The following is a 20,215-nucleotide window of genomic DNA, read 5'->3' on the forward strand; positions in this document are numbered from 1 at the left end:
TGTTAGCACTGTGAACTACTATTACTACATCATGACGTTATTGGTAAACGTTAAGAAGTATCATATATCCACATCAGTCAGTTATAAACACCGTGTTTATGTGAAGCAATTCACGTTACCTCTTTCTATCATCAACACAAATAGACGAATGTTTAAGTAATAATGATAGTAAAGAAAATATTAGATATAAACAATGTAATTCGAGAAGAATAAATGAATTTGCATAATAGAAAGGATGAGATTATTTTAAAACGTAAAATATTTAAGAGAAGATGAATAGTGAATAATCCTATGAGTTTGAGATCAATTTTGATCTATATCATTCAATGTCTCCCATTTCAATCCATATAAAAATCATCTACTAATATATATATATTTCTTCTTTGCTTTTATAGTCGTTGTTTTCAATGCGGTTGTGATATCAGTGGGAAAGTTCCATTCAGTTATATGGATTATAATTTCTGTACATCGAATTGTTTAAAACAACATCGTTTAAAATCAATAAATAATAACAGGTAACACAATTTTTGTAACAAAAAAATAATCACCAACACAATATTGATCGTTTCTGATTAAAAAAATTTTTTTTTCTTTAATTTCTTTAATACATTGAAATGAAATGGAAGAACAATTTTGGAATGATTTTTAAAATTATAATCATTCATGATTAATAATAGTAATAATAATAATAATGGTATTATTATTATTATTATTATTGTTATTACTAGTTTTGTATAAAATGAAATGAGAATGAAAGTGTTTATCAATATGAAAAGTGTATTCTCCAATTAAAAAAACAAACAAACAAACAAGTGATTGAGAGTAATACTTGTATAATTACTAATATTATTATTATTCTCTTCATTATTGTGAATGAATTGTACACTATAGATGAAATCATTAAATTGTTTCCTAAGTTTGAATAGTTATCTCAATAATCACTATCATGGTTATTATTATCTAAATGTAATGAAATGAATGAATATTCTAATTGACCAAGTATTTTGTCTTGTCGTTTTTTTTTAAAAATTGGAAATAACCGAAATCTAACGACTCATGAAAGTTGTTTGGATAACCGATGTGGATTGTATTTAGTAATCGATAATGTTATGTTACGAATGATTCCTGTTGTACAGTAAATGATTTAATAAGTCATCAAGGTTTGTAATTATTAAAATGAATAAATATAATACTGACCAATGAATGAAATGCATTTATACGATGTAGTTACTCACGAAACCTGGTTATTGACTAGAAACTTTGAATTAAATGACATCAATGACAGGGGAAGGGGTTTTTCATCTTATAAATTAACAAATTTACACGCTAATCATAAACAGACATCAATAGTAATTGGTGGAAATCAGTTTTGTATATCACTCTCCAATGAATTAAGACTTGATTTACTGTTGCATATAATTCTTGCACACGTTATCAGTCCCGGTTCTTTAGCCCGTTAGGTAAATAATCGAAGCAAATATATGTTCTTGTCGTGTAGAAGCGAGCTTTTTGTTAAATTGTATGATTAACCAACCGGAAAAATTATTGACCAGTTGTCTAATCACTGCAGACGGCATATGATTATCACTACTTTGAAAGCATAATACAGATTATTGACTTTCATAATTCATGTCAAATGTACATTAACTGACTTCACCACAACAATATGTATTAATGAATTTAGCTGATCTTCTGGAGAAAGCTATATAGGGCGTATGTCAGTAGTACGACAATTTAATCAACGAGTTAATGAACCTCTCCGTCGGTGTTCAGAAAAGCGTCAGACTAAATCCAAATTCAGTTCCATTCTATAATATTTGGTTGATAGTGGCCATGCAATAAATTAGAGTAAAGCATCTAGAGTAGTTTATGGTATGTTACCAAGCTTTACTAATGGGACTCGATCTCATCTCTGAGATATGATTAAAGTTATGAGGATCCGAGCTAATAGCTTTAGTCTCTGTGTTCAAAAAACAATTCCGTAACACTTCTGTTTCGTTGTTGGCTGAATAAGTTTATCGTTCAAAGTTTTAATCTACCTGTTGTGTTGAAATTATTATCATTAACTAACATGTTACCCTAGTTGATTGAATATTTTTCGTTAATGCATATAGATACTGCAGCACATTAGAATAAAACTGTTGTGATTTTAAGCACGGCTAATGATCACTTGATTTGGACACCAATCGAAATACGACTTATTCAGTCTTAGGACTGTGCTAAACCAAACACGTTCAACCGGTATGAGCAGCCTAACTTCCTTATTGATCTTTTGTTCGCCCAGCCCAACTCATCCAGTTGAGTCTAGAACACCAATGACAGCTTCAACTATGCCAATCATTTATTCCAAACATACGTCGTTTATATATCATCCAAACAGACCTCATCTCATCATGAAATAGGAAATAGCATTTATACAAGATCAAGTCAAAAAGTGGCTGTGAGCGTGGGAGACTGTGATCAATGAACTGAACATAATACAAGAACAGTAAATCGTATAATAATAATGTATAGGTCAAAATGAAGCTTATAATAAGAGGAATATAGATAATATTAATTCACAAATAGTTTTCAGAAGTTACTCGTGAATTAATCTTCACTAGGATATAAGTGTTGTTGATTTTTCCTTCTTTGACTACTCTCCTTTGTGCTCCTTTATCTCTTCACAATGTTATCTCATTTTCTCTGCCCAGTCGTACTAGCTTTTATGTTTTCAATAATATAAATATTTAATTAAAAACGACGGAGATCAGAAATGTTACGTTTCGCATGTGACCTTGGTCGGTAGTTTAATGTCTTTTGCCTTAGCATTCATCGCGCTTTTCCGATCTAAACTTAGTTATTTTTTTACTACCAGTGCTTACTTAATCATCAGAAGACAGTTGTACATAAACTGGAAATGATGGAGAGTAAGCTACAAAAGCCGTAGTGTTTATGTGCTTGATGACAGTGATTTAGTTGCCAAAATGATTTAATGTTTCCGTTACCATTTTTAGTCATTTCGAGACTTTTGCTTTTCTAATTAAATATTGTGCCGACATATTTGTTTCAGTTGTATATTATGTAATTGACTAGGCGTTTGAAGTATCAATTGACGTGCACATCGATGATTCAGGAACAATTTTTCAGCCCTGAACTTGCACTTTTATTTATTTATCCCTTCATATAAAACATATTAACACCGAATATCAATAATTATTAACTTAATCTTACACATACAATTCGTTTTAAGTTATTTATTTCTATGTCGTGGACTTCTCACATGATTACCATGTAACTGACTCATGTTATCCTATTTTACAAAGATCAACATCCAAATGTGATTGGTTTAACACAGTATAGATTTGATTATTAAAAGCTATATATTTCTTTGATGATTTTGATTATTACCCTGAAGAATTCTAGACAAGTTAGCTGGACAAAATGTTGGAATGATTTAAATTTCAATCGCTGAGATTATTTTAAATATAATTTTCACATAAAAATGTCTTCTCTATACTCGGCGTCCAATTCCTGTCAAACTATTCGTTCTAATCTTGACGGATATTCGAATAAATTCAATTTAATATTAGTACTTTGAGTCCTCCTACCAAACCACTGCAAAGCTGTCGATGTTTTCCCTTTTTCAAGAAGGGCACATGTTTATGACAAATGGAAAGAAATGATAGGAAAACTGACGGACATAACAAAAATTCTTAAAACAAATAACTGCTTAAAACGTTTTGCCCAAAAAATAGGGAACGGTATTAAACACTACCAGTAAAGTACTCTGAAATCATTTACTACAGTGGTCGTCAATCCACTAACGATACACATCTGATGAAATTAGAAGAACACCCAACAAATTCAACACCATGGTATACTTTAGGGAATCAGACACACTGCAAAGCAACCTAGTTCCTATAAAAGATGTGGTTTCGAAGGATTCCCAGTTATTGTATCTGCAAAATATCCAGACTGACGTAATATGCATAGGACAAATGTCTCTGAAAATCAAGGTCAGAAATTATCATCGTAGATCTGTTCAACTACTGGGAAGTCGAATGAAACTTGAACAGCTTTTGATTATAGGTCTACGCGTCACAACATCGGGCCACAGAATTGACGTCAGTAGTAATTTAATCATCGAGACAAAAGATAATCTGATTCAACACCCCTCCCTTAAACTAACATTGTGAATACAAATGTCATAAGAAGCCATTTGTTACATTAACACGTTTTGGTTTTAGAATTTATACACTTATCAAGTAATCTATACGTGTCTGTTCTCAATTATTCATTCATTCGACAACGCAGGATTATTTCATACAGAAGGACTTTGTTCGAGTTGTGATTTACAAATTGGTAGTCTTGTAAATTCTGGTTTACTGTAACTTAGGTAAAAACCATCAGACTTAATTAGTAAACGTAAATTTTGTTTCTTTCTCACTCATTGGAAAGTTCTAATTCATAATAGAAGTATTTGTATAAAATTTTAGAAAGGTAACCTAGAACAGTTACTTTCTTAGATAATGGATAAATAATACGACAGCTTGTATTAGACTATTTATATTAGACAGTATAAATATTCGATTCATTTAAAACCATAAAGAATATGTGCAGAAAAGGTATGGTGGGGTATTTATGGTAAGTATATAAGTATCAACAAGCATATTTTACAGTTTTCTTCTATTCTGATACTTTTCAACGTATAAAAGCTCGTTTGTAAAGTTGAATTTTCTCTCTCTTACGGTTGTTCAATCTATCTAATTACATTAGATCCCCCTCTCAAATATTAAGTTTTCCTCAGCCATACTCGATCCTGATTATAAATTTCTGTATCTGTTTTTACAGATCTCTGTAATCGATTTTACGCAAGAGATTTATTCTGTTTTGTTTTTTTTTTTTTTAAAAAAAAATAAGCGGAGAATGAAAGCTACTTTATGGAACATAAGTAGGCTTAGTTTCTGATCCGTAATTAATAACATTTAGTTCATATGACCTCCATACTTCCTTAATCGTAGGTTTTCGTTTAATCCCTAAACTATTGTCGTATCTTCTATTCCATAATTATTGCAACTTAAGTATGAGCTTTGTATCCCAATTTACAGCGCTAAATGTCCTATTTCAGTTTCCCATATATTATGTGTTGTGGTCCAAACCATTTAATTTCTATTTTGACTTGACTTTGGGATTCGGATATAGAGTTTCCTGCTACAGTCTTTTTGTCTTCCTATTGGCTCTTTGGATAATATGCGGCTGACCAACTGATTAGTATCCGCGTAGCCAGTCTTTATTCAATGTATAGGATTGTTCTAGGCCGATGCTTACACGATTTATTTTATTATTTAATGGCAAATTTTCGCTATATCCTCTTCAGATTATTCTCTTAGAAACACGTCACAAAAAATTAAATAAAGTTATGGACTACGACAAACAATCAATATTTGATCAATGAACTCTCAGATTACATCCTGTGATAAAAGATAATTATTAATATAGTCATTTTTTCGTGGGATTTGTCTATACAACTTATTCTGAGTTTTTTTTACGTCTAACTCATAGTCAGGATGCATTTATTTTCATAATTTCATATTCTATAGTGTTATCGTTACAGACCATTTCAAAATTTTTTCTTGAGTTATCAATTTTTAGTCACCATTTCATGATCACAGCATATTGGAAGTATTGGGGTAATGTATAAAATAGCCTTAACCACAGAGTAACAGAATTGTTCAAGTAACAGAGAACTACTATGCTAGTCGAGTAATGGTGAAACAAACTTATACACGATCTCAATTTGGTTGCAATAAAATTGTCTTTTTCAACTAGTATTTTGAAAAATCGGTCACTTGTTCAATTCCACTTAACCAGCAATCGGTCTACATTTACTCTACATATGACGTTTGTTACGTAGTTCCATTTCTTCTTTCATGCTTTTCGCTGTTCTTGTTTGCAATTTTTTTTAAAAAATAGTGTAATTTAGTGATCGATTTCAAGTTTTCGACAAATTCATTTATCCGGTAATCCAATGGTACACTTCAACATCAGCATCAAAATTTATCTCTAAATTTATACTACTCAATTATAATAAAGTAGATTGTATTTTTTGTTTCAAAATCTTGAAAGTAAGACAATTTCAGCTTCCATTTACTTTACATGAAAAATTAACTGGTTGATTAAATTAAGTAATTCTAGTAGATGTGTTTATAGTTTAATAAAATAATAATCATAAATATTATTGTTAAGCTAAAGCACTAAGCTAATGTAGATTTCACAAGTTTATAACACATTAAATAATTGATTGAATCACATTTTGCATAGTTGATTTTCACTTGACCTATTCTATGATCAAATGACCATGTAAGACCAAATTTTGTTGATGAATTTGTTGTCCATCCATCACATCCAAAAGTAATACCACCTCCAAGCCAGAAGTTTCTGTTTTTTAAATGAAAACAAGGAGAATGTTTTATTTATTTGGAGTTTAATACGTTATCATATTAATGAATATTTGAAATCATTTCAATGAAGTTTATTTTTTGATAGTTGAGATCATGAGTCAATTGAAGCTAGATCACCATGAAAAACCTGAAAGCACTAAATGACCATTTCTCCCTATTATGGGGCTTCTTAGCAGTGCCCATCCACGATCTCGCCTCGCGAGAATCAAACCCAGTACCTATCGGTCTCGCGCGGGAACGCTTGACCTCTAGACCACTGAGCCGGCCGGCATCCAACGGTGTTAATGTCTAACTTCAACTAATGCAAGAAATCGGGCGATACATCCACCATTGTATTCAGTGAGTTACTATCTCACAACAGACCCGGTTGAACTCCACTGGTCATTGCTTCTCACTAGAACAAACACTGATTGTTTTTAAAGGTATATTTTACTTAGTTATTCTTTGTTCAGACACAATACTGATGAATGAATCAAGCTAATCATGTAATATGCACCATAGTAACCCAATAATAAATAGATCAATTGATCTAAATTAACTTTTAAAGCATGTGAATATTGTTAAATGAGATATTTGTTATTCTACACAAGCCATTTTTATTAACTTTAACTTTGATGATATTTGAATACTATGGTTTTGTCTTCTAGATGGTTATATTTTTTGATAATAATCCCTGTCAAATACTTGTAACTATTTGAAATTGGCTATAAATTAGAATGTGTCAGAGGTAATTTATCGGTGCTTGAGAATGAATTTTTGTAATTTAGAAGACTAATTCATGCTACATTAGCTTAATAGTGCATATTTTCCTTGGGGAAATTATCATTAATTAATGGATGTAGTTTTACTCCACTAAACATCCATTTCAACCAATTTACTTAGATAATTTATTAAATGTGCTAATGAAATGGGTTGAAGAACCTAACCAATAAGTTTTCTTCCCATACAGATACTATTAAATAATAGTGTCATATAAAAAGTGAACTACTTTTCTTTTCTATCAACGGATAAAACACATCAGAAATCGATACTAAGTGGGTTGGAATTAGTTGACAGGAAATCTCACATCTAGACTTCATGTTAGATAGTAATCATCAGGAGAGTGTACCTAAAGTACTGAAATGATTGATGCTCCACATAGGACTTAAACTAGTGTGACCCAGCTCCACGGTCTGGGAAGCTATCATTGAGAGATTGGATCCGTGAGTGACCCCCAGTAGGACTGAGATTTTTACACTGATTAATCATTGAGATATGATTAGTGTCATATTTTCCTGGTCTTTTAATGTTGATCGAATTTTATTAATCAACTTGTAAGGTAGCCACTAGTCTAAGTGATATGATATCGCGTAGCCTATTATTTAATGTCAGAGTATTAGACTTGATAAATATGACATTGTTCGCTACTCAGTGATCAATGTGATTATCAGGTATTAGTTAACTTACACTAAAAATTATCAGTAATTTTTTGATAATCTTTTCACTTTTTTCATTCTTTAAATTTAGTATATTTACATCGTAGTCAGTCAGCTACAACGTAGGACCAGGCACATATATACATCGGTTCAAGTTGTCACACCTCATTAGCACAACAAGATGAACACTAAATTCATGGAAGTAGTTACTTCAATGGTAGTAATGCATAAGAGAAGGATTGTGTATAAGAATATAACACAGGAAGAAAGAATTAGAAAAAAGGTATAAAGTAATTTTAATCTCACGATTTAAGGGAAGGCAAATGGAGTATACACCTACGCGATTATGATCGATTCTGGGCCATATCACTCAGAGTCTCCAAACATTGGTTACGATGGTCACGCGGACCGCAACTAAGTAGTCTGCATCTACCAATATGGCTTAGATTAGAAGTTAGTGACTTCAATGACTGATACCACGTTTTGGTTTGGTTGCCCCTAACTTTCTTCCAGCTGTCTCCTACACTAGTCAGCGCGTCGTGGTAAACGGTGTTCAAGCATACGTAACACGTGGTCTAACCATCTTGATCGATGAAGATTTACAACCTCATCAACTGATTTACCGCCATCATTCCCTAATACCCTGAGTCTAACCTCATTATTATTTACCCGGTGATCCCAGGAGATGTGTGCTATATTGTCCCCTAAATAATCTGTCATAATATATTTAGGAATTCGAAACAACTTGTATAACTTATGGAGATGTGAAATGTATGTTTTTTCGGCTTACTGTTAATCATTTTCAAAGTCTAATGTAATAGGAATTCATTCAAAGGGAAGACTTGGATTTTTGATATTTCTGAAGTTATATATATATATATATATATATATATATATATATATATATATATATATATATATATATATATATATAGTTATTACAAATAGTGTAAATAATGTATATGAAGCGTAACAAGATATTATCATGAGATTTACTTACTTAGAATGAAGTTGTAAATCAGGCATACCATATAAATCGTACAGTGGTACGTTTATATTCGAACGAATACCATATAAGAAATCTCTCCATTTCGAAAATACAGTTTGACTCTGTAATAATTTATTTATATATGAGTAGTAAAAAAACAAAATGTCAGCATTTTTCACAGCACAAAACAATTAAATTTTATAAACTAGATAAAACAGATGAAAATTTTATTCACTGTTCCAAAAACTGGACAATTAACCAAGTAGACACACTCAACAAATATCATACTTGACTGAAATAGTGGGAATACAAATGGATTTTACAATAGAATTATGCAAATGAATGTTATATAACAGTGAATTAATAAAAATGGATGTTGGCTATCGTACTTAACGAATAGCACACAAATAATACAATGAATTAAGATGAATGTTGTACAGGATAATCTGGGAGACACTGAATAGCTGCTTTTTCTTATTATAGGACCTGAAATTTGTATTCCTAAAACATAACATCAAATTGTATGGAGGACCTTGATATTCCCGCAATGAGCATGATAAAGTGAGTTGAAATTCAATAGTTCCACATTTCTTGTTTGAGTCGATTCGTAACGGTATAACTATGAAGGTGAACACTATCATATTACAATGCTGATATGATGGGAAGAAAAGTCAAAATTAGATGGATTTACTCATTATGAGTTTTGTTCAACATTACTTTCGTTTTGATTCAATGTGATGATTATTCAGTATAGTATTCGGTTTTGTTTCCGCGTATGATGTTTTCTACTAGGGTCGTCGTCGCCGTCATGTTTTGGGGGTTAATAAATCTTCACTTATACCAGTCTTTGTATTCTTACTTTCATATCGTGGGAATTTCAAATGTCCCTCATTCGATTATAAGTGATAAGCGTTAACGACACAACAGTTAGCGACGATAAGATATAACAAGTAGCGTTCAATCAACAAAACATATCAAATACTAACTAGTTAATCATTAAAAATCTGACAATGTTAATCAGTTTCTTCATTTTTTATTGGTAAGAGCTCATCAAGTTAAAACGGTCTCTAAATCTTTAGATTTGTGAAGAGAAAGGTGATTAATTTCACTATTTGTCATTTAGAAACGAAGTGACCGCTTTGTAATTTGTAATGAAAGATACCTAATAATTTGACTGTGATTTCTAGTGTAATAACCCTTTCAGAGAATAATGAAATCGTTAATAGTCCTTCATAATTACACAAAAATATATCGACCGATCAACCTTACTGAAAAACTTCCGAGAGAATCCTAGAAAACAATTAATTATGCCCTCATTTTCCTGATTGGACAACTATCGATATTGTTACCAAATTGAGTATTAACAGAAGCTTCTAGAATATCAAGGTCACATTTAATCCTAAAAATAACTCTCGGACTTTGTACATGCGGTAACCTTTGAAGTAAAGTTTCTTCTATACTTTCAGCACTTTTTTTTCTGCGTAGGGGTCAAAGGTGGAAGACATCTAATGACAATAAGATTATTAGAAAGTCAGACTTATTAAAAATATAGTGTGTAAAATAATAAGGTGAAATTACTATTTGTTTAAAGTTGGTTGAAAGAAAATACTTACACCTAGATTTATAATAGGTACATGTTGATATTGCCATTTGATAAGACGTTCTATTGGAAAATTTCTGTCTACAAGAAGTACTTTAAAACCAGGTATTCCAAGATGATGAAGAGCAGTTTCATGACACTTCGTATTGGCTCCATGCCATCCTGAAAATGATCCTCCAGTCAAAGGAACAGGATGAAATGCAAATACTATCTGAAACGACAAAAAGAGTCAGTAAAAATTGAAATCGCTAGTGTATTCGACGAATATGATTTAATGGTCTCAAGGAAGATAAATGAACTAAAATACTTCACAACTGTCGTTCTCTGTAGGATTATTTGGAATCACTGAAGAGATCGTGTTAGAAATAGATGCATGCTGATCCAGTAGAATCTCAATGGTCAAAATATAATTATATTAGCCAAAAAGTTGTATTCTCCTAATGTTCTTAGTTATTATCCTGCAAGAAACGTCTGTTGAACTGTTCCTCAAGTTCAAAACGAATGTATTTTAATCAAAAATGTAAAAAAATTGTAAATGATAATGCCATATATCAGCCAAACATTTTTTAATAACTTAGAAATATTAAATCTGAAATAGATTGGATTGAATTGGATTGGATTGAATAAAATTTGATCAGCCTTGGTTAGTATATGTGCATCCATTACGACATAAGTTAGCAGAGAATAGATGGAATGTAGATAACAGTATGATCTAGGACGTGCATTTCGTTCTACTTGAGGCTTTCCTGCATCGCCTTGGGCGTCCGGGTATTACCCAAGCCCTTATGCAAATCGACTAGAGCATATATATTCGGTGCGTTTTGTACCAATATTTGTGTGTTTAAATAAAATAAATAAGACTTTAGCTGGGTTCGAGTCCCTGAGTGAATATCAACTCTGGAATGCAGGTAAATTCAGTTGACGAGTACCGAATAGAAAGAAATGGGAGTTCTTGATTCTACTGCCAGATGCTTCCTATCTACTCTTTGGAAATATTTCTTGTATTTTGAACAGAGAAATATAAGACTCCCCACTATGGAAAAATAACATTAAACATAGTTCTTTAATTTCAATTTAATTAACTAGAGATTTTTTCCATGGAATTTATGATTCAAAACAAGTTTTTCTTGATAGTTCTAAATCTTCAAATCCATTAAGAAGTAAATAATAATCAACTTACTTTTTCTCTATATCTGGGGGTATAAGTTTTAGATGAAGGTTCTTTGGAAGATGAACTGTTGTAGATTTGTAAATTAGGCTAATTCAGGAATTAAGAATAAAACATATAATTGTTTATCATTGATTAGAAATACACTTCTTTATACAAAAATCATTGATGAAAGTATATAGCGAAGTCAGAAATAAAATTTTTGATATTTCTAATTTGATGAATTCTTTACCAATAATCCCTTTGTTAACACAAGCTGTATGTTTTATTCGCTGCTGTTAACTCATAAACGTCTAGATGCTATTCGGCATGACTTGCATTTTACTGGATCACTTGGTTTGGAAGTGCATAGATCTTATCTAGATTGGTGCATACTAGCTTCGGAAACCCATGAACCACTATGTTGTTAGGTATTTTAGTGTTTACGGTAGGTTTTCTAGCATCCTTTCTTACCGAACAATGCCATTATGTCAAACCCCGACGTCCGATGATCCCCTGATAGTTGGCTTATAAGTTATCAAAAACACTTCTACATTGCGTTTGGAGTTCAACATGATTTTTAATGGAGGGGTTGTTTACTAGCATTTGGCCCAGATACACAGTTCAGCTAGGATATTAGCAATACCTCTCGTTGTCTATAGCTCGTGCGTATAGAGGTTTGGCTTACTGTGGGATAGTAAGTAAATTTATTAATATATTTACACTTTAATCCAAGTGGGTTGCGGTTATTCTCGAGGTATTGACATCTGTGGCCACACATCTGACAGATTAGGACGACGGGGACTGGATGCTCATAGTGAGCTCGTAATATTGGAAGGATAGCTTAGTGTTAAAAAGAAAGTGGACCCTTCTTGCACAGAAGTTGCATATGAATATAGGGTCTATTGTTGTTATTAATGAGGTGCATACGATACAATCATCGCCGTTTTGTCCTAATCATCAAAGTGAATGCTCTTTCATCCCGAATTTTTATTGGTTGCTAATGACACTAGAGAAATAAAGCTGGTTCGAAATGATATCGTCAGTATGCGTTTGAGTCGTCCCGTAGGGGTCAGTGTTCTGCCTACTTTCAAGAGATGTGTTTTCCAACCTTGGTTTAGGGTTCCTAAGAATCCTCTGTTTAGAGATTGGGATACTTAACTTATCACTGAACCTTGTGTCAGGTTCTTTATAGTTCACCCTTGTTTTTAAGGAGTAGGAACTAGCAGAAACACTGATGACGTGCATTGCACTCGATGATTGAAAAGTAAAGATAATAAAAGTTAGTATTAAAAAAGGATAGGTTTTTAAATACTGCATAAATTCAATCTCTTAGAAACATTTAAACTTGCAAGTTTACCTTTACCACCCCCCATCAGTCGACTTAATGTGACCAAAGCAAGTGCTCCACACATCCTGTGTTTACAGGTGGTTGCAACGAAATCAGTCACTTAATTGAGTTGTACACTAACAGAACAATTATGGTTTCACATCCACCAACCCTTAATGAAAATATTTCATCATTTCCCCTTATACAACACTATCATTTATTGTTCAATGGTATTAGTTGTTTTAAAAATGATATCACAGGTTATAGCGATTAATCTTTCTCCGAATTGTGGGTTATGATAGTCAAACAAGTGTAAACTTTGATTCAGCTTCGAACATGGTCACGACCACAGAAAATGTGGTCATAACTATGTTGTTTTAAATTGACTTGATGTTGTTTTACTTATATCTTCCCATTGTTATTTAAGACTGCAATCGATCAGCCTCTTGTTAGCATATGTGCATCCTGTGCGGATTGTCTGGATATAGCTTCAAGTCATATGCTTTTTAAGCAAAGATGGATAGTTTGAGTCATGGAGTGAACATCGACTCTGAGATGCAGGTACATACAGCTGACGAGTTCGAAATAGAACGACACGTGTGTCCTGGATCCCACTACTAGCCACTGTCGATCTTTGCTTAAAAAGCGTGTTGTTTTTTTAATCACATTTCTGTCTCTAGGAGTATTGAAGAGAATTTGAAAAAAGGGGAACTTATCACCATTTTTCGGTTTTTGATTTTTATTTCTATAAGAATCAGAAAGTGTTATCCGATCCGCTTTCTTCTATCATAAGCCCTTTAAGATCGCAACTTTTAAATGAGATATTTTTTACTTATATAATTATGATTGTCTTCTTTTAAAGAAGAAAAATGATTAAAATTGTCTTAAAATGATTAAAAGTTGTAAACTTACATCATGTTGACCAAATGTTACTTCTTGTCCGAATTTCTGTATGACATTTTGCATTAAAAAAAACAAAACAAAAATGAATAGACTTTTTAAAATTAAAATGATAAATCTAACTGAACATAAACTTGCAAGTTTAATTAAGAATTCAAGTTTTTAAGTGATTTATTCTTAGAAGGCGAGACTATAATTTATGGATGAACCAATCAAGTATAAGATAACAGGTCTCGGATTTTGAATGAAATGGCTCAAAATCGTTTGCACTGGCGCAGATGCATCCACTCTTTGTGTTCTCCCAAATTCTAATCTTCTGAATTCTTCATGCCCATTTTTTTCTCTTTCCAAATTTATTTCACTGGACTATACTCCTTGAATAACATCTTCGAATCCTAATCTTCTCGATTACTGATTATACTTTTTCTACCTCTACCACTATTGGATTTGAATCGACATTTGTATCTGTGTGCTAATGTGGTATGGCAACTCGAACTGATGTACGTACGTACAAAGTTCTACGTTGTTACTGACTGATTTACGGATTTTGGCACGAAATTCATTCATCCATTTGAGTAAATGGAATCTTGGCATTATAGCTGATGTCAGTTCGTGATGAAAGATTCAGTTGAAAAATAATTTTACAAATAAACAGTCTACCTGTCCGCGTCGCATTGGATACGATTTTGGACATTGCATTACAAATGTGTCGCAGATGTTATTAAGCAGAATACTTAGAAAAATGTCTGTTTCGAAGGTTGTTCAAACCACGGTTGATGAGCATAATTGTGTTTTCCGACTACCCACACATCGTCGAGACTATAATTTATGGACGGACCAATCAAATTTACGATAACAGGTCTTGAATTCTGATTGATTTATATTTGGCTAGATATAGTGTTGGTATTGTAGCTGTTGGTGGTTCGTGATGAAAACCCTATATACAGTTGCTAACCCTAACTATCAGCTGTGAATATTGATCCAAATTCCTCACATTTGTTTATACCCCTCATTTAATCGTAGTATGTAGGTGGACATTCTCAATGTCTTTTAAGCGTCGCTCAAATGTCGTCCATAAATTATAGTTTCACCTAATCATTTCATTCGGTAACAAATATTTATTTATAACAAAGGATTCTGAGCACAAAATATGCAATATTGTAACTGAACTTCTGTGTTGTACCATTTGACATGTGAATATTTTGAGAAACTATGTACAAAAAAGCTTATCGGCAATGATTAATTGTTATTCATATTCATCCGTGAATGTTTGCCACCAGTTTTTCTCCTTTAGAAAGTTATTTTTTGCATTGCATGGTATATTTAACATATGAAGACAACGTGATCAACCCTAGTTTCCCTTGACGATAATCAAAGAGGGAAATATATCTGTTACTACAGTCGTTCTGCTTAAATGTTGTTGATGTATGGCTACTGAACGTAAATGTGATTGATCACTAAGCATCCACAAGGATACATTCAGCTAACTGACTAATAAATGTGAGATTTCCTTTCCTATTATTGATTCCTGGTCCTGACTTTCAGAATGTAGACTGTTTGTAATTGTGTCGAACAAAGTATTGTCTAGTCTATACTCTGGTTTTCTGTTTTTGGTCATAAATTGTGTATTTGATACAACTTGACCCAGTCTATGTATGACATATTGATCGAGTATCCAGTCTAGTGGTAGAAAACTCCCGTTTCACCCGTTCACCCTTTCTATCAATTATATAATTTAGTTTCGTGATAGATTGTAGGCTTTCTGTAGAAACTCAAGACTGAATTATGGTGAACATATGTGATTTATTAGTTAAGACTAACTGGGAAGTTAAAAAGTATGTTATATCTTCTTTTAAAAAAAAAGGCTGTCCAGTTGTCCTAGTTCGCTGTCGATACCACTATTTTCATTAAAAAAAAGAATGTTTATATATGTCCCCTTAAAAAGAGTCTGTTTTCAATAACAACTAAACCCTAATCAGCTCAACTTCATTAAGAAACTATGGTGTTTATAACGAAATCACATTCAAGATCAGATTCAAATGACTGTCTGAACGCATAGTCCTATCACAATTATGACTCGTTCTGTTTACTTCACGAAATGTTTTAAATTATTTGGAAAAAAGAAACACTACTTGAACAACACAACTGATTGATGTCAAGAATACTTTTCAAACTTGATTCTTAACTAAACTTACAACATGTATTCTTTTCCATGTATTATGAATATTTTCAATTTTCATAAATAAACCCAATGAACTAAGTTGATCCAATTGAAAATTTTTATTTAAATCCCATTTAGATGATTGATTATCATTTGCAAATGATAATACTTCATAATTGAAGAATTCAGTAACAACTAATGCACCAACTGGTAGAATTGATCCAATAGTTTTGAATTCATTAGGATTATGAAGTATTTTAACCTTTTTGATTAGGGAACATAAAAAGAAGTTTTGATAAGTATCAATATCAAGATTGAACTTGATAGTATCAAGTAAATTGAGCATTGTGTAGAAAGATAATAGTTAAATTCATCAGTCAATTAAGGCTAGACCACCATGGAGAACCTGGAAGCACTGGACGGGCGTTTCATCCTAGTATGAAAATCCTCAGCAGTGGGCATCCACGATTTGATTCCAGGACCATGGGTGGTATCGTTGATACACACTGCTGAGGAGTCCCACAATGGGACGAAACGGTCGTCCAGTGCTTTCAGGTTCTCCATGGTGGTCTAGCCTCAATTGACTGATGAATTCAGCCATAAAAAATTACTAAAATCTCCGCAAAAACACCCCTTCTGATAAGAAAGTTAATGATAAATATATTTTTTGTTACACCTCACCGAGTAGAAAAATTGTATTTCAGACGTTTTGTAACCTAATACAAGCTGCTTCTTCAGAGTAAATAAATAACCGAATTAAACTAACATAAGTTGTACAAATGAAAGAATGTACTGTTTAAACTTATGTTAATTAAATTCGATTATTTATCTACTCTGAGGAGAAAGCTTACGGTAGGTCACGAAACGTTAGAAATACAGTTTTTTATTAGAGTTTTGATAAATAAAAGTAATTCAATGTCAAGAAATCTTAACATAATTGACAAAATACCCGAACATATCGGGCATAACGTTGATTACATAAAAATTTAAAAATAATTTACGTATCTCTAGACATTTGAGGCGTAAATCATCAGTTTCTGTTGGTACATGAATTATTTCAACTGATGACTTAATTTTGCCTATGTTTATGGATTGGTTAAACTTTTGAGTAGTAACTACTAGTAATAGTACTATCCTTACAACAGGAAATATTCTTAATACCATCTGTATAAATTGATGTCATGGGTTTATTTAAGTTAGATGGTACTGTAGTGAACGAGAACATCAGTGGGGGCAAACGAATGTATTTCAACAGAATTACAGAACATAGTAAAATCTGAGAACCATACAGTAGATACTTAATTTGTAAAACATCAATCAATTGTCTCAAACTTGACTGCTTCTTCTACAAATATCAGTCAATCGTCTCACACTTCACTGTTCCTGCATTTCTATGCCAGTTGCTTTCTGTTTCCGTTCTTTCCTTCTTGATCTTCTCAATCTTCCGCTGCCAGACATTATATTCCTGACTCGCGTTATGTACTACTTATGTCGATATAAGTAGCACACACTACAATAGCTCTAATGATATTTTTTATTGGGTTTATTGATAGATGATAGGATGCTTTTAATTAGGATTTAAGTATGTATAAATAGTGAATGTACGAGTTTCAATCTGGACACAACCTACGGCGTAGATTTCATTGATTAGCATTATTTGTAACATAATAATGGTAACAATAGTACTTGCTTTATTCAATATCATGTATTTAATTACAGTAATGAATTCTCATAATGGAATATGTAATACCTTTAATAAAATTCCGGTTTTATAAACATTTGACTTTTAAATTGTTACACAATATACATCAAATGTCTTTAAACAGTGACATTCATATCTATCCACAAATTTTTACAGAGCGGTCTTAGTTCTCTGGCACCATTTTTCATCATTTAATATATTTGATATATAAATTCTATAATAATTCAGTGTGATTTCGTCAAAGAACAGATAGGGTGAAGATTAGACAAACCACAGTGGTGGTTCTTTTCAAGTTTCTCAATGATTAGATTCTTGACAGTTGGCCGATATAGTGAATGAAGATAAATTTAAAACAAGGGAATTTCTATTCATAAATTTATACTTGGAAAAATGAGGTTAAAGCCAGTTGTTGATTTCTATAACTTACACCTAAAATTTTTTGTTTCTCTAAATTTGCGAAATTTGATCCAGTGAATAAGATACTCGAATCATGTGTTGATTGATTCAAAGGATGCTTTACATGTTGTTTATTTTCTTGTAAAGGATGAATTCGAAAAGTTAACTGGTCATAATCTTGTTGTTGTCCCCGTTTGCGTCGATGAAAATTTCTATTATTCTGTGAAGATATTCTTCTCTGAATGAATTTTCTCTGAATCACTTCACCTTTATCTCCTTTTTGACCTTTGGGAAAATAATTTGATGACTAAAAACAGAAATGAGAAGTAGATAATGCATCATCTAAATTGTCTATTTATTATCTAAATCTTATTAATTTAAAGAAAAAAACCCAAACAGCTTTCTACCATAAAGTTAGTTTTCTTCATTAGAAACCCTTCAAAAGCATTCATCCATATTCATACATCTTAGCATATGTGTTATCTTTAAACGTCTTCGTATCCATCCATTGCATCATATTTCTAACTTCAATCAATCAACAATATTGTTCTCGACTAGTATTCATTGTTACTAATGTTAAATGAATTAAATGGAAGATGCTGTACGCTATTATGTACTGATCTAGTGAGCAAATTTTTGTGGTGTTTATCGGTAAACATTAAGTCCTAAGCTTAATATCTGACCAGGTAGCAAGTGTATAATGCTTAATAGTCTTATAATAAGAGAAAATAACTATTAAAATACGTCTTATGTTTTAGTAATTGTCTAGCAAAATTCAAGCTGTGCTCTAAACTATCTTTTAATAATAAGCTATTAAGACTAACATCTTGTTTAGTTTTTCCATTTAAATAGTGGATTTACTGTCAGTCAGAAAACATAAAAATCACTAGCTTCATGATTACCACTCAATCATTTATCTCATTTCAATAATGAAACAAATGAACAATTATACTTTAATAGTTGATATGATGAGTCAATTGAAGCTAGACCACCATGGAAAACCTAGAAGCACTGAACGGCCGTTTTGTCCTATTGTGGGACTCCTCAGAAGTGAACATCCATGATCTCGTCTCTCAAGATTAGAACCCTGGAGCGAAAATCTTTGTCGATGTTGAGTATTATATTCAATTAAATACACGAAGTTCAGCAAAAGGATATCTTTTTAACGAACTTATTATCAAGCTGTACAATCGTATGAACAAGGAATAAATATGACGATGCGGTTATACAGCCTGATAATGAATTCGTTGAAAAGAGATCCTTTTGCTGAACTTCTTATATTTAATGTATTACAAGTTATTTGACATTTTAAATATTTCATATAAACTTGTCAAATATTTAGTTAATAATAATTTAAACTTACTGTAATGTTTATAGTGTATTTAATTAGTTGTAAGGCTTTTGAAAATGATAATATTAGAGTATCTCCCATATCACCTTTTAGACCCTGAAATTAACAATAAATTATCAATCTTATTAAGTAAATAAATGTCAACCCAAGTTAGAGCTACACATGTGAACGAACAATATCGCTTTCTATCAAATATTTATCAAGTTTTTGTTATATCCTAGTGAAGATTAATTTACGAGTAACTTCTGAGACCTATTAATGGACTAATATTATCTATATATTCTTATGATATAACTATTCACTAACTAGATTATCTATATCTATATTCCTCTTATTATAAGCTTCATTTTGACCTATACATTATTATTATACGATTTACTGTTCTTATATTATGTTCAGTTCATTGATCACAGTCTCCCACGCTCACAGCCACTTTTTGACTTGATCTTGTATAAATGTTATTTCCTATTTCATGGTGAAATGAGGTCTGTTTGGATGATATATAAACGATGTATGTTTAGAATAAATGATTGGCATAGTTGAAGCTGTTATTAGTTTTCTGGACTCAAGTGGATGGGCTGGGGGAACAAAAGACCAATAAGGAAGTTAGGCTGCTCATACCGGTTGAACGTGTTTGGTTTAGCACAGTCCTAAGACTGAATAAGTCGTATTTCGATTGGTGTCCAAATCAAGTGATCATTAGCCGTGCTTAAAATCACAACAGTTTTATTCTAATGTGCTGCAGTATCTATATGCATTAACGAAAAATATTCAATCAACTA

General features: G+C 32.0%; 2 protein-coding genes across 3 annotated transcripts in view; one reads left to right on the forward strand and one right to left on the reverse strand.

The window, feature by feature from the left end:
- The window catches only part of ANKZF1_1 (Ankyrin repeat and zinc finger domain-containing protein 1), a gene marked incomplete at its 5' end in the record, with an annotated part of 55,063 nt that overhangs the window by 33,554 nt on the left and 1,294 nt on the right, over positions 1 to 20,215 (forward strand). The window contains one exon of one of the 2 annotated variants that reach the window (XM_035730452.2): positions 396 to 1,001. In XM_035730452.2, the coding sequence (XP_035589399.1) occupies positions 396 to 519 (124 nt within the window). In that variant the 3' untranslated portion in view covers positions 520 to 1,001. Of the gene's footprint in view, positions 1 to 395; positions 1,002 to 20,215 lie in introns of those variants that run through there. The other variant, XM_051217929.1, reaches the window with a different exon arrangement.
- MS3_00011179 (uncharacterized protein) overlaps positions 6,237 to 20,215 on the reverse strand; it is a gene marked incomplete at both ends in the record, with an annotated part of 136,527 nt that continues 122,548 nt past the window's right edge. The window contains 8 exons of the mRNA XM_051219584.1: positions 6,237 to 6,420; positions 8,859 to 8,968; positions 10,460 to 10,657; positions 11,627 to 11,704; positions 13,836 to 13,871; positions 16,019 to 16,246; positions 18,114 to 18,389; positions 19,446 to 19,529. Of these exons, the coding sequence (XP_051064365.1) occupies positions 6,237 to 6,420; positions 8,859 to 8,968; positions 10,460 to 10,657; positions 11,627 to 11,704; positions 13,836 to 13,871; positions 16,019 to 16,246; positions 18,114 to 18,389; positions 19,446 to 19,529 (1,194 nt within the window). The remainder of the gene's footprint in view (positions 6,421 to 8,858; positions 8,969 to 10,459; positions 10,658 to 11,626; positions 11,705 to 13,835; positions 13,872 to 16,018; positions 16,247 to 18,113; positions 18,390 to 19,445; positions 19,530 to 20,215) is intronic.

This window comes from Schistosoma haematobium, chromosome 7 (genome assembly GCF_000699445.3).
Source record: "Schistosoma haematobium chromosome 7, whole genome shotgun sequence".
NCBI classification, from domain to species: domain Eukaryota; kingdom Metazoa; phylum Platyhelminthes; class Trematoda; order Strigeidida; family Schistosomatidae; genus Schistosoma; species Schistosoma haematobium.